Source organism: Zingiber officinale, chromosome 8B (genome assembly GCF_018446385.1).
Source record: "Zingiber officinale cultivar Zhangliang chromosome 8B, Zo_v1.1, whole genome shotgun sequence".
Taxonomy (NCBI): domain Eukaryota; kingdom Viridiplantae; phylum Streptophyta; class Magnoliopsida; order Zingiberales; family Zingiberaceae; genus Zingiber; species Zingiber officinale.
This window is the reverse complement of record NC_056001.1, coordinates 1304266-1318592: the sequence shown is the minus strand read 5'-3', so window position 1 is coordinate 1318592 and position 14327 is coordinate 1304266. Positions and strand designations below refer to the sequence as shown.

Genomic DNA, 14327 nt, shown 5'->3' with positions numbered 1-14327 from the left:
TGAAACAAAATTCTCAATTTCATTATATTAAATTGTTTGACAAAACAACTTCATAGACAAATTAACGATATCAAATTATATTTTCCAAAGTTATAAAATACATCGAAAATTTAAATTGTCCAGAAGTAGTTTTGTACACTTTATTTTTCAGCTTAATTTTCAATTATTTGTCCAGAATCATTTAACTTGTCAAGTATTTAGGTTGAAGCAAACTACCTACGAAATCTGAAAGTTGAAGTATAATGATCACTCTTCAAGTATTTAGGTTGAAATTTCTTATTGTCACCGACAGATTGACCAAAGTTCCTGAAAGTGAATTGTATGTTTAAAAATCAGGAAGGCACACAGGTTATACTCCCTGATAAGATGATTAGCCGTGCAATGACCATGAAACGGAGAATCTTTTTGGATCAGCAAGAGAATAAGAATTTAAAATGCAGTAGCATTAGCTGAACGGTATGATTTGGTACTCTTCCACGAACAGTTGCATCATTGAACAATAAACAAGCTTTGTACCGATATAAATCTTACAGATACTGGCTCTTCTACAAGACCTTATGAAATTTGTAACATGTATATTTCCGAATGATAGAACACACTCACGGTAGCAGTTAGTAATTTACAAGAAGTCAGACAACCACGGTGTTGAATTCTTGAACAGAAAAGCACACCAGCATTCCATGATACCCACGTTCCACACGGACCCTTTGCTAAAGGGCAGCCAGCCATGGGCACCAAGATACTGCCTTAGTTTCCTAACCAGGTGTATATATATATATATATATAACCGATCAACAACAATCAGCAGCAGTTCGGATGGGCATAATCGCTGATCTAATGAAGTCAGTTGACAGAAGCATTCACTTTGGATGCAGAGTCAAATAGTTTATATGAAGCATGGAATGCAGGACCGTAGAGTATCAACAACTTCTAGCTGATAACTGTAAACTATGATGTATTATCTTTTCATTGTTGGATGGCTATTCTGACACGATTGCTCAAAGCTGATGGCCTTCCAATTGCTTCAAGAATCCTACTAAAGGCTATCTTCATAGGGACACATGTAACAGAAGGCACTTGCCCTGAAGGTTTTATCAAACCGCCCAACATATTGCTACCTCTAGCATGTGATACCTTAACAGCCCCACCACCAAATCTTTTTTCAATTGTGAAAGAAGATAGTGCTCTAGTTTTTTGGCTCGACAAGCTTACTCTCTTATGGGACTTTTTCTGAATTTTTCCTGATGATAATTGGTGCTGGTGGCGATGAGAAACTTTCTTATTTGCTACCTTAGGTACATTCTGAGAAGGATTGGGATATATGAAGGAAGGAGATGCATTTTGATATCTTGACCCCACAGCTTCACCATCTTCCAAAGAAGATGCAACTGGATGAGAACGAGGAACTCGTTGCATAACTGTTCTTCTTGCAGTCCTCCAAACTGGTTGGTTAGCAGCATTTTCATCAGTATTAGCATAATTGATGCACAAGTATTCACATGTGCAACCATCTTCTAATATTTCAATCTGGATGGGGTGCCCTACAATTGCTTTTGCATTCAACCTACTCATCAAAGAAACCAAAGGAACACGCTCGCCTTGATAGCTAGCTTTAACTTTCAGGTCAACATCATACAAAATGGTTCCCACATCTCTCATGGCATGAGCAGGATAAACAGGATCAAAACACTCGTCAGAGTCTTCCCAGTATTTACCTTCAAGTCCATAAGGTGGCTCATCAGCCTCCCAGCCTGATGTTGACATCAAATGAGAATCATCTTCCAAATTGTTAAAGCCAATATGGTTTTGCCCAAGATCCCTAGCTGCTTTAGAGGCCAGTTTATGTCTTTGTCTTCTGTACTCATCCTGCTCGTGAAGGAAATCTTCACGAATCAAATCAACCTCATCACAAGCATAACTAACCTCCTTTTTTATGTACAAACCTTGATCAAGAGCCTTCTGTCTGCAAGGTTCCATCTCCATTTTTGAACTACCACACCTGATTACATTTGTTGTTTCCCTCATAGAACAATCCCATTTATCTGAACTCATAATGCAGATCTTGCCATCCATTCCATCAATTGGCAGCTTAACTACACTACGGTGGTTGCGTTTTCCTTTTATATGCCATTTACAGATTCCGACCCCAGTAGTGTCGGCTGCAGATTGTTCAAAAGGATGAAGGTTGGATATGATGCGGGAAGAAGGCACTTCATCATTGCCCATCTCTTCGAATTCATCTGAAACACAATGTTGAGGAGGGTCACAATCTTTTGATCCAAGGGATCGACCAGTATCTGAAACGAAACCAACATAGATAATATAAAGAATAATAGAAAATTTAGTTAATGAATACTGCAAATAAGCATCAAAATCAGAAACTAATACTGGGTTAAGAAAATAACACAAATATCCTTCATTCTTTCAAATTTATATTCGTGTATTATTCACGATTGGTACAAATGAGAAAGCAGGGTTAAGTTCTTGTTTGTCTGAAACGTTTAACAAGGCATGAGGTGCACAATAAAAAATAACCAACTTGCCAACTATATGCTTTTGCCCCTGCAAGTCTAAATTCTCACTAATATTCAGTAACTAAAGTTGTTTGGCTCAGAGCTACAATTCATCCAGCAAGATTTCATGTTAATGTTTATTTTTACCATTTGACCGCATCATTGAATATATATATTTTTATTATTATAAGGTACTGCAAAAGCTTTGAAGCTTTGGATTAGTGCCATCCATTAACTGAAGTGCAAAAGGTTTCAGCTGTTAATTAACAACAGAGCAAACTACTAGTTCGCAAAACTGCAATCATCTACATTGAAGCAATATAGTGATATAAGGACTTGATATATTTTGTGGCCACATTTGTAATACCAACAAATATGACACAGAGTCATGCTAAACTAAACATTGCTTAGGTAAGTAAAAGAAATAAAAGAAAACAAAAATAAGACTTACAAACTTAAGACCCTAAATGTGCCAATGATGATGCAGATCAAGATAAAAGATCACACTATTCAAGAGCAATACCTCCTGAGATATGTCCCTCCATCTCAGTGTCCAAGTAATCCCTTGGAGAAGTATCTGAATCATTTGTCAAACTCATCTCAGAAGTTGAGCAATCTTCTGCCACTGAACCAGGTTGATTGAAACCACACTTGTCTGACAATGATTGAGTTTCTTCAGAAGAATTATCTCTATCATTCTGTGAGACAATTGAATCAGCAGAAAGATAGATGCAGCTACTTTGTTTTTCCTGATAAATACCCATATGGATTTGCTCGTCTTTCAATGAGAAATCATAAGGATAACAATCAAAACGAGAAGAATGAGATGCTGGTATCTTTGCACTAGTTTGTAGAACTTGAACAAGTGGACGACGTCTATCACGTTTTTTGACTGAATACTCTTCAGAAAATCCACCATGTGACCTTTTACTCTTGATTGTCAAATTACTTTTATCTCCATTGACATGACTTGTACCTCCGACTATATCGTCAGAACCTACAAAAGCGAATACATCATTCTCAGCAAATTTGGTGCTAGCCAACAAAGAAACAGACAAAGAGACCCTTTTCTTTAGAGCAATAGGCAAACCAAAATCCTGGAGTTCTCTCATTCCAAAAAATAATTTCAGAAATATTTCCTATTTGCTTACAATTTTTTTACATCATTTGAAATCATACAATTGCTCCTATTTTATTCAAGCAACAAACCTGGTTTTCTAATAAGTGGAGCTTTGCGAGCGGCACAATCACTTTGAAATGACGATTCATCATTTCTGGTAAATTTATCTGAAGATGACAAGTTATTAAACTCTATCTTCAGAGTACCTAAAGGCTTGCTGGTAATTCCATTTGAGATAATCGCTTGTTTTGGTTGCTTTAGCTCAAGCTGCTTTCTCTCAAGTTCAAGAGCATGAAGAATAGCATCTTCTCTGCGGGCATATTTTTCCCGTTTCTTGATAGGTACTCCTAATGAAGCTTCAGCCTTCTCAATGCAAGCATCAAACTCTCCACAGCGAAATGACTTAACACGCTTTGATTTTTCCAGATTGTACCAGTCACTGCAGGTAGGTTCATCTTAAAAATCACTACTACTATTACATAGACATAACCAGATAAACAAAATTCAATATAATCCAAGGTTTGTATGAGCCAAGTAACTAATTTCTCCAATGTGCAAACTTATAGCAAAAGGTAAAAAAAACAATATGAAGCTTATAGCCATGAATAAGGAAACTGTTGGGAGGTCCATCTAAAGATTTTGGAAGCGTTTGCAGCTTTGCACAGTGCCAATTAATGAAGATAAGAGTAGGTTCTATCTTTGCTCAACTGGCCCTTGGATGTTATTGCCAAGGTCTTACTTCAAATCCCCTCCAAGTCCTCAAAAACAACAAAAGAAGAAAAACTTCAAAAGCCACTGGTATCCCTGTTTTAGACTTGATAAGCATTAGGATTAGGGAACTGCATTAGAATAATTGAATATGGTTTGATTTGTAGGAATGAATTATAACCAAGGTCTTGGTTTAAATCCCACCTATATGTATACTATGATTATGCAACTATTAACTAATGCCTCCATCCGAACCCAGAAGAATTTGATGGTAAAAGGGTTGTCCTGCCATTGTTAAATAGTCTTGAAGGGTAAAACCATGAAAAGGACTTCGACTCATCCAAATTGTAGTGCTCTTCTAAAACACAGGACATATAAATCAAAATTGGCAGCCACACAGACTGACATGTTCCTTGGTCGAGAAAAATGTAAATTGTTCCAGATGGTACATAACTATCTTTCCTTTGATTCTACAGGCTTCCATAATTTAATGTATAATTCTCAATTTCCAATAAACAATAGTTCCAGTAGTTGTAGAGTTTACCAAATCCTATGCCTCAATTAAACACCAATCCTCTAGGTTATCTATTCAACAATAAATTAGCCACAGCATTATATTGTACTGTTGTACTCCTGAGACTAGCTTATGTTTGAGTTAAACTAGATATTTGGAATGGTTTCAATTCCATTACAATGCCCTAGGGAGGAAAGTGTTTATTGAACTATGAGCATTCGGCAGTTACAATAACCATTGCATGGAGTCTTCATACTACAAACAAAAGAAGAAATCTCAAAAATTAAGTCATATCAGAAAGCAAAGGATGGAGCCAGCGAAAGATACACTACATCATTTCTGGGAACGAAAAATTGTGAGCCCGGCATCAACAAATAAAGAGTTTACTATGTAAGTTGAAAAACAACAGGTAAATCAGAGATCTCACACGCTGGCATCCTCCCTACCCAGGAGCTTGACTGGCGTCCCTGACCTCGGGGACATGAGATGCGACGCCGAAAGCTCTTCTTGCCCGAGAATCCTCCCCGGCCACCAGGATCCGTTCCTCCGTCGCACCCAAACGATCGTCCCGACGCTGCAATCGACGCCGATCCCTCCTCCATCCCCACCCTCTGAACCCCCCATCGCCCGCCTTCCTAGCACCCTACGACAGGCCCAGCGGAACTAAAAGGAGCCCTAGAAATCGAAGCCACCGCGACGAGTGCCCGGCAGCCAATGTCACCGATGATCCCGACGGCGGAACACGGATTTTACAGATCCAATCAAGAAGAGTCCAGCTCCGACATGAGTTCCCACTGATATCGAACGAGATCTCATCCTCGTTTACTCCGCTAGGGTTTCACCGATCGCGACAACCACCAACTGAACGGCGGCCGTCCTCGCACCACAGACGAATCGATGTGCAGTTCACCCTTTTCTTCCCACCCCGTTTTCGCTCACAAAGTAGAGGGATGAGATGAGGCGACGCTGATGGCGAAGAGAAGGAAGACGAAAGGAGGAATAATTTTTTTTTTTTCAATTTTTATTCAAAATAGTAAATGGAGGAAGACGGTGACGACGACCTCCGGAGACCGCTCCACGAATCGCTGGTTCGGTAATTAAATAAATAGGCGCTCGCCGTTCACATTTTTTTCTACGTCCGCCTTCACGACTCACGAGCCATTGAGTCGGAGATGGCTGTGCGATGGCGATCCAACGAAGGAGAGCATTTGGGGGCACGTGTTCTACGCACGAGGCAATGCCTGGACGGGACCCAAATAAACAGCCTAGGCAAATTATTACATGTACACAATACACGCTGCTGACATCGTGATCAGATAGATAGATACTAACTAAACGCGAAACGGAACAGGCACCCAACACACGCTTCGTTATCCGCCACGATTCTTTGGTCAATTTGGCTAACAAAGCCGCACATGGAATATTTTAAAAATTAAAACACACACTGATTTTTCCTCACCAGGCAGCTGTTGGTGCAGTTGGGGCTCTTTCGTTGTCCCTGTTGCCTGACCTTCGGCATCTTTGCAACTGGAGCAAATGAGGAGTTCTTTATTTTATTTGTTTTTCGTGGTTCATACGTTGAATCTATCCAATTTAATTTAAGTAAAAACCTTTACATCAGAAAATTTTTCCATGGATTATTAATGTGCGAGTGTTTTTTTCTTTGTGCACTAGCTGAATCGATAAAACCGACAAAAAAAAAATGTATTCAAAGGAACCTATTCACAAGTCATCAATGATAGAAACTTTACTGTGCTACAAAACCGATTACAAGTATCTCGCCTACTTATACTTGCTAAACTTAGTTTGGCGTGCAGCGCTGCTACCGGCGCCACAAATAATCATAGTCCTGTTCTACGTTTGGGAAATTTCAATATAACAACTCCCACATATATGATATATATGGTTAAAAGTCGTATGAGTTGTCAATTAAAATAAAAATAAATCAGACATAATCTAAAGGGAATCAGAATCCGCCCCGATAAAATTCGAATCTGCTCATCACACTCATCCCAATGAACATACATTTACATACATAATTTACCTATGTCCCCTCGGATGAATCTAATGATTAGCGGATAAGATGTTGTCATAATGAGATCTGGGATTCGAATCTTGGTAAAGCCAAGGTAAATATCTCCCTTATGTACTAGTCATTATTCCAAATGTTAGTAGTCGCCCGTGATTTATCTCCTCCGTGTTGGCCTTGGGACGGATTGGCGAGAGCACTGGGAGCGAGCGCATTCGCTTTTTACCACAATACATAATTTACCTAGATTGATCTGGACTCCCTAACTTAGTCTTGGAATTGACATCATCTATGTCTGGGTCTCGAAGCCTCACGTTCTCTCTATCTCAATCTTAATCCTAACATCATCCATGTCTCAATCTTAGATCTCAACATCATACATTCCTCAACATCAGATCCCGACATCGCTCCCGGCTTGGCCTCGAAACCCGACATCATCCATGCCACAGCCTTAGATCTCGATATCATTTATGCCTCAGCATCAAATCCCGACATCAGCCTTAGATCCTAGGCTCATTCATGCCTCAACATTAGATTTTGACATCGCCCTCGGCTCAACCTCAGATCCTAACATCTCTCCTGACTCGGACTCGAATTCGATCGTCGACATCCTCCCTACCTCAGTCTCAATCGACGATATCCTCCATGCCTCGATCTCGGATCTCAACATTCTCCTTGGCTCAGCCTTAGTCATCAACTTCATCTATCCTCAATACCACTTGACATTAATGTCATTTCCTTATCAATTCTCAGATCGGATTCACACTCTATGAGGCCGCTAAAAACACTTGAGGGGTGTGTGAATAAGGAAACAACATAACCACTTCATTAATACCTCATTGATACAATGGCGATGAATATTTCCGAAACACATGACATTGATGAATGGAGAGGTGATCAAGTGGTTATCAAGTCTGCTCTTTTAAATGCCCTCCTTCAAAAACTTGGCGCTTGGTGAATAAAGATGCAACTAACGAGTATCGACTCTGGTCCCTTCACTTGCTCATACAAGGATAATAAAGGAGAATACAACATCTGTTGAAGAAATGCTCTTATGATAACTATATAAACACTAGAGAAGGTAAATGAAAGAGACTCTCACTCTCTTTGGCTCCAAGAATCTTTACTTTTTTTCCTTTACTTGAGAAGGAAAGTACATCAAGTAAATCATATCTTTGAGTGTAGTAGTGGCTTGCCAAAATCCCTCTCCAGTAACATTATAATTCTCCGTTGAAGTGCTTTTCAAGCTCTTTAATACTTCCAAAGAACGCATATCAACCCATTAATTGATGACTTGATCATCCATTGTTTAACCGGAACACTAATAATAATAATTGATATGGTGGATGGAAGGGGGATGACCATATGGAGGATTAGAAAGGCATTTTGGTCATTTTAGTTTGGTTTTTTCCTTTAGGTTGGGAGGGTGTGAGAAGAGGAAGGGGTTCTTCGTTTTTTTTCACCAATTGACTTTCACGCACGTCGCTGCCCTCCTCACACTGCCCACCATCCGATGTCGCCTCGCCGATTACCTTCCCCTCATGCAGATGTTGACCCTCCCTCTCTCTCTCTTCCACGACCAGGTCGCTTCCAAAGGCTGCCAGCTCCGTAGTCGCCCCTGTCTCCTCTCTCGTCGGAAGCCCCCATGGCTGGATTTATGCCCTAGCTGTCGGCTGCCCCCATCATCGAACCTACGCCATCAATGTTGGCTCTGTTGAAATCCTTCTCTCCAACTGCCACTATGACAGCAAGCTACCGTGCTAGCTTTTTGGTCTGTAGCTGGCTATCGCTGGCACAACGCTACTGTTGGAGCAATCTGGGTACCCTAAATTTTGATATTTTGGCAAATATTTAAGTTATGTTTATTGTTGTATTTGATATGCATTGTGAGTGTGCAGGGTGCAGGTACAACAAGGAAAGTCCAAGTGTAATCTTGGCAAAGGAGGAGAGTCCAAGGATGACTCTTAGCGGTGTAAATCCAAGCATGTAGTCTTGGCAACGTAAGTCCAAGTGTGACTTGGCAATGGATGAAGTCTCGGAGGCGCGACCTCTTGGTAAAGGAAGACCCGACAATAATGATAAGATCGATGGAAGCTCCAGAAGGTAAGACGTGAAGGATGGGGAGACATCCGAGGGACGCAAGGCTGATGGAGGAGGCTAGAAGGTTAAGTCTAGGTTGGTCGGGCGAGGACGAGTGCTGAGTGAATGTACTCGGGGATTAAATCCTAGGATTAGGGGTTACTGTAGCGTTAATGTAGTAGTTTGTAGCAGTACTGTAACAGTCGACTGGTGCAGTTGACTGGGAGCGAACAGAGGGCTGGTATCGAGCCGTTAGGCTGTAACGATCGAATTTCCACAGAGGGCAGTCGACTGATGGTTTTGACAGTCGACTGGTAAGTAGGATTTTCCAACACGTGACCTATATAACCAAGACTTGAGAGCTTGGTTGAGGTTGACGAAATAGAGGTGGTTAACCCCTATTAGTAGTCTACCTGTGCCCTAGCGTCTCAAGTATTCTTGTGAGAGTTGTGGTGATGTTTCTCCACCCACAAGGAGCTACGTGAGCTAGCCGGAGTTTACCAAGGAGTCATCCACCGACGGATCGGGATCATCCACCTTACGGACAGTCGTGGAGTAGTAGTAAGTGATCTCCGAACCACGTTACATAAACGTGTTAGATGTTTGATTGTCTTGGATATTGCCTCTAGGTTTAGTTTTCTATTTGTTAGATTTGTTTTGTATTTCCGCTGTGCACTAACAAACGTAGGAAGCAACGATTTGGATGAGACGCTATTCACCCCCTCTAGCGGACGTCAAGGTCCCAACAAGTGGTATCAGAGCTAGGTGAGCTCTTGTTGGACTAATCGCCAAGAGAGTGACTAAAGGAAGAAGATGGAGTCGGAGGGACCTCTCGGATGGGACATCCGAATCCCACCTCCATACGAGCGTAAGGACTTCGACTATTAGAGGAAGCACATGGAGATGTGGTTCCAAATGAATTGGAACCAATGGATTGCGTTGGAGGAACCGTTTAAAGATCTAACAAACAAGAAGGGAAAGCGTCTCCGACCTCGATATTAGACCGAGGAGCAAAGGGAGCAATTGAAGACGGACAAGGAAGTAACTAGAATTTTAATTAATTTATTACCTCCTAATGCGATATTGAATGTAGGTGAATACGAGAATGCAAGCGACCTTTGGAAAAAGGTAATTGCGCTTTATGAGAGTCCTACACTAATCCAAGAAGAGAAGGAGCCCAAGGAGAAAGGCTCATTGGTCCAAAAAGAGAAGGACCAATCAGATGTTGACATGAGTTCAACATCCGAGGAGGAGAAGGAAGATGAGGAGGTATCATCCACATCATCAAGGGAGGAAGAAGTGGAGCCGTCCACATCTTTAAGTGAAGAGGAAGAAGAGCAATCCAAGGAAGAGGAGATCTTAGAAACTCAACCCTCCACCTCAACTATCAAGAAGAGCACAAAGGACCACATAAAATGTTTTGAGTGTGGTAAGATGGGGCACTACAAGAGTATGTGTCCTTCGCTCAAGAAGGTAAAGGAAGTAAACCCTAAACTCACTAAAGTTAATTTAGAAACTAATGTGAGTTGTAAGAAGAAGAAGGAGAAGAAACACATTAGATGCTTTACATGTGGTGAGTGAGGTCACTACCACACAAAGTGCCCAAGGAGAAGAGAGCTCAAGAAATTGGCGCACTTGAAGAAATGGGAAAAGAAAAGGAGGACAAGTCAAGGGGGAGTTTCAAAGGTAAAAGGGAAGGTAATCCCTATTTTGAAGTTTAATCCAAGTTCAAATTCCTTTATGCTTGTTAGGAATATTGAAAATTATGTACTCATGTATAATTATGGATTTAGGTATAATGATAGGAATAGGGTTAACACGGTAGATAACCCTAAGAAATCATGCATTAAGGGTATACCTAATAAGACCCAAACCACTTTACCTAAGGGAAGGAAAGTGGGTGAAAACCTAAGCATTAATCCTAAGAAAGGGAGACATATGCCTAGGAAGATGGGTAGGTCTAGGGATGTCTAAAGTGGAGAACCCTAGAATTAGAAAATCGAGCCTTGAAGGTAAGACTTTAAGAAATGGAGAAAGTCTTAGATAGGTTCATTATTGGACCTAGAGGACTTGACATGTGTTTGGGTGGTCAAAATCTCAAAAATGTCAAATTAGGTCCCTCTCATGTCAAGAGGAAGTCAAGTGCTAGGGTGACATATGAAAATGGCAAGGGAGGAGTGACAAAGGGCAAGGGAAAATCATCTAAGGTCTGTGATAAGAAATATGAAAGGGTTGCATATGATTATGGAAAGGATGAGGTGTCCAAGGTTAAGAAGAGGAAGTCTACTAAGGTACATCATGTGGGTATAACCATGGTAGATGAGTCACCTAAGGAGGTGATTAAGGCTAAGAGTCCTAAGATTAGGAAGATCCTTTGGGACCCACGACAGATATGTTATCAAATGTGTCAAGTGGTTAGGAGACGGACTTGAGTCTCTAACCTAGTGGGTTGGCACAATTAGGATGGTATCATGCATGAAAATATGACATTGGAATCATATTACATGAAAATTAGTTTTTGATGTATAGATGCCATATAAACCAATGTTAGGGATGCATTATGTTTAGTATGAGCAGATACATCAAGAGGAAGCCAAAACTAAGACTTTAGGTTAAGGTTCAATTGAACCATTTAGCTAGCTTTAAATTTTGTGTCAATCTTGGGATTTGTGATAAATATAGTTTTATATATATTTTTCCCAAGTAGATATGGATAAAATACACCTCTCCACAAAATTTGGAATTTATTGGAGGTCTGTGGAATTTTTGGCACATTTCTGAAAGTGGGTCAAAAAGGTTGATTTTTGCCAACATAGAGTACCAGTCGACTGGTAACAGTAATTTTGAGCACAGAATACCTCTGTAAGCTCATTTTGACAATGACAGTCAATTTGGGTTTATACCAGTCGACTGGTAACACTGTTCATGAGCACAGAATGTCTCTGTAAGCTCATTTTGACGATGACAGTCGATTGGAACTTATAGCAGTCGACTGATACGGTCTGATTTTTTTTTTTTTTTGCATTAGAAAATGACCAAAAGAGTGGTGAACATGTATGTAATCTTATGAGAGATTAATACATGATGTTTATGGTCATTAGAGGTCAAAGAGTCCAATAATTGGGATATTGTTGGAGCTCTTTTTGATGTATGACAAAGGGGGAGAAATTTAGGTTTAAGTGGGAAACCTACATACCTTTGCAAGAAATCCTAGCTCAAGAGGGAGCTTAGGTGAAGGGGGAGTGATTGCTCATTTATTAGCAAAGGGGGATGTTCCTGTCGGGAAGCTGAGAAGACGAACCTGTCGGAATAACGTGTAATGTTGACCGCATCTCCATGACCCGAATGATGAGCTGTCTCCTGTATTGACCAAGTCACCTGGAATCCTCTGGCCAACATTACCTGTAGCCAGGGACTAGGTTGCCCTGGTCTCCGGTACCCCGGTGCTCGAGGTGAATCCCACGAATATGTAAGCAGCCTAATAATAATAGAATAGCGACATAAATGCAAGATATGCACAGTGACGTACCTTGGCCCCGGGGGGCGCCCTCGGATGGGTCGGTGAGCTGATCGCAGTGCTGATCGAGTCGTAGCGACCCGGACGAGTAGAGGGGTATGAGCCAACTGAGGAGCCCGATCTGAGGACGCGTGACATAGAATATGATGCAGCCAATGTCTAAAGAGCCGGCACGTAGGCCAGATGTGATGGCACCTCGTAGGCCGTCGCATGGCACGCAGGTCGTATAATGTCACTGACTCAACGGCTCGATGGCCGGAACACAACGCGCCAAGCATAATACAAACCGTGGAGGCCGGAGGCCGGCTAGTGGTTGTCACTAGGGGTGACATCGGAGGTGGAAGTCGGCAGAGGCGGCGACAGCCGCTGCAGGCGGTGATGACAGCCGCTAGGGGCGGCTGCGATGGCAGTGGCGACAGTGTTCGTTGTAGGCGGCAGTGGTGGCCTCTAGAGGCGCTGCCGGCAACCTGCGGAACAGGTGACCCTGCCCAGAGGCGAGGGCGGTGCCCACAGAAGCCAGCAGCGCTCGCTGGAGGCATAGACGGTTGGTGCAGCGGAAGCCGGCAAGAGGGGGGTGAATTGCTGATAACAAAAATAAAACTATACCCTCCTCGGATTTCAACTCAGAAAAGCAATAGTAAAATTAAAACAAGCAAGGAAATAGAAATTAAGTAGTAGACAGGATTTAACCTGGTTACAACCAAGGAGGTTGTTAATTCAGGGCAGTAGAAAAAGCTCAGTAGAAAAATCTCCTTTGCTGAAGGCGGAGAAGCCTTTTACACTTTGGAAGCTTAGAACTATTGCTAGGAATGGCTACACAATGATTGCTTGAGTTGTTGTTTAATTCCTAGCTCCAGGGGCCTTTTTATAGCTCCGAGAAATTCTATCCCGAGGGTCCAAGGCGCCTCCAACAAGGTCCAAGGCGCCTCCAGCTCGGTGAGTGGATAGAATTTTATCCGGTGCTCGAACGGTCATTCTGACCTGGCTCAAGGCGCCTTTCAATGCTTGTTTAAGGCGCCTTCAAGCTACAGTACTTCTGCTACAGTAATTTCCAGCCTCTTTTGACTCCTTTTCTTCTTCGCTTTGGCTTCCGAAGCTCCTGTTCTTTTGGGTGATTGCGGCCAACCAATAGGCTCACCCAATTCCGGCCTTCTCCTCGGCAGCCTTCCATCTCGGTTTAACGTCCCTCGAACGCCGCACGCTCTTCACGCCCACCGAGTACTCTTCCTCTCTCCCTTCGCACGGACCGAGCCGACTCCCTTCCGTCCCTTCTCGCTAGTGCCTTCCGCTCGACTTCCTGTGTTCCTAAGCTCCTGCACACTCAGACACAGGGATCAAACACGGCAGGACCTAACCAACTTGGTTGATCACATCAAAACTACCACGGGGTCCAACAATCTCCCCCTTTTTGATGTGCATCAACCCAAGTTCAAGTTAGGGTTAAAAATGTACATAAACAGTAATTTTAAAGAAAAATTACTAAACTAACAAGTTAAGAATAATTTTTGCAATTAGTAAAATTGCAACACTTTTTATATAAACTTAAATTTAATTTAAGTTTTCTCTAACTCCCCCTAAACTTGTACTTTTCTCTCCCCCTTTGATCACAGTAAAAATGGGGACTTAAAAATTTTCAAGTAAGATTGAAGTTTTTGAAAAAATTGCTAAGTCAAAATGAATTTTCCAAAAAAAATTTCTAAGTAAAAAAAAAATGCTAAGTAAATGTTCAAATGTTCCAAAAAAAAAAAAAATTTCTAAGTCAAGTGAAAGAACCTTTAGAATTTTCCAAAAAAAAATTTCTAACCCAAAAAAAATTAAGTTAGAATTTTTTTAAAAAAAATTCTAAG

General features: G+C 41.5%; 1 protein-coding gene across 4 annotated transcripts; it reads right to left on the bottom strand.

Annotated features, from left to right (window-relative positions):
- Positions 1-445: 445 nt before the first annotated feature.
- LOC122014758 (uncharacterized protein At1g51745-like) lies at positions 446-5948 on the bottom strand. Of its 4 annotated transcripts, none has more exons than XM_042571168.1 (4): positions 5283-5947; positions 3723-4072; positions 3037-3510; positions 446-2240 (listed from the first exon to the last, which is right to left on the bottom strand). In XM_042571168.1, exons 1-4 carry the CDS (start codon positions 5477-5479, stop codon positions 967-969), a joined length of 2295 nt encoding a protein of 764 aa, XP_042427102.1. In that variant the 5' UTR covers positions 5480-5947; the 3' UTR covers positions 446-966. The 4 variants fall into 4 exon arrangements, with proteins under 4 accessions (XP_042427102.1, XP_042427103.1, XP_042427101.1 ...); XM_042571169.1 differs by having other exon boundaries at positions 446-2297; positions 3840-4072; XM_042571167.1 differs by having other exon boundaries at positions 446-2297; positions 5283-5946.
- Positions 5949-14327: the final 8379 nt, after the last annotated feature.

Coding starts and splice junctions, on each gene's coding strand:
- LOC122014758 (XM_042571167.1), bottom strand. CDS start 5,479: ATGGGGGGTTCAGAGGGTGGGGATGGAGGAGGGATCGGCGTCGATTGC. Junction 4,073..5,282: donor GGTAGGGAGGATGCCAGCGT/GTGAGATCTCTG, acceptor ACCTACCTGCAG/TGACTGGTACAATCTGGAAA. Junction 2,298..3,036: donor GGAGGGACATATCTCAGGAG/GTATTGCTCTTG, acceptor GTTTCGTTTCAG/ATACTGGTCGATCCCTTGGA.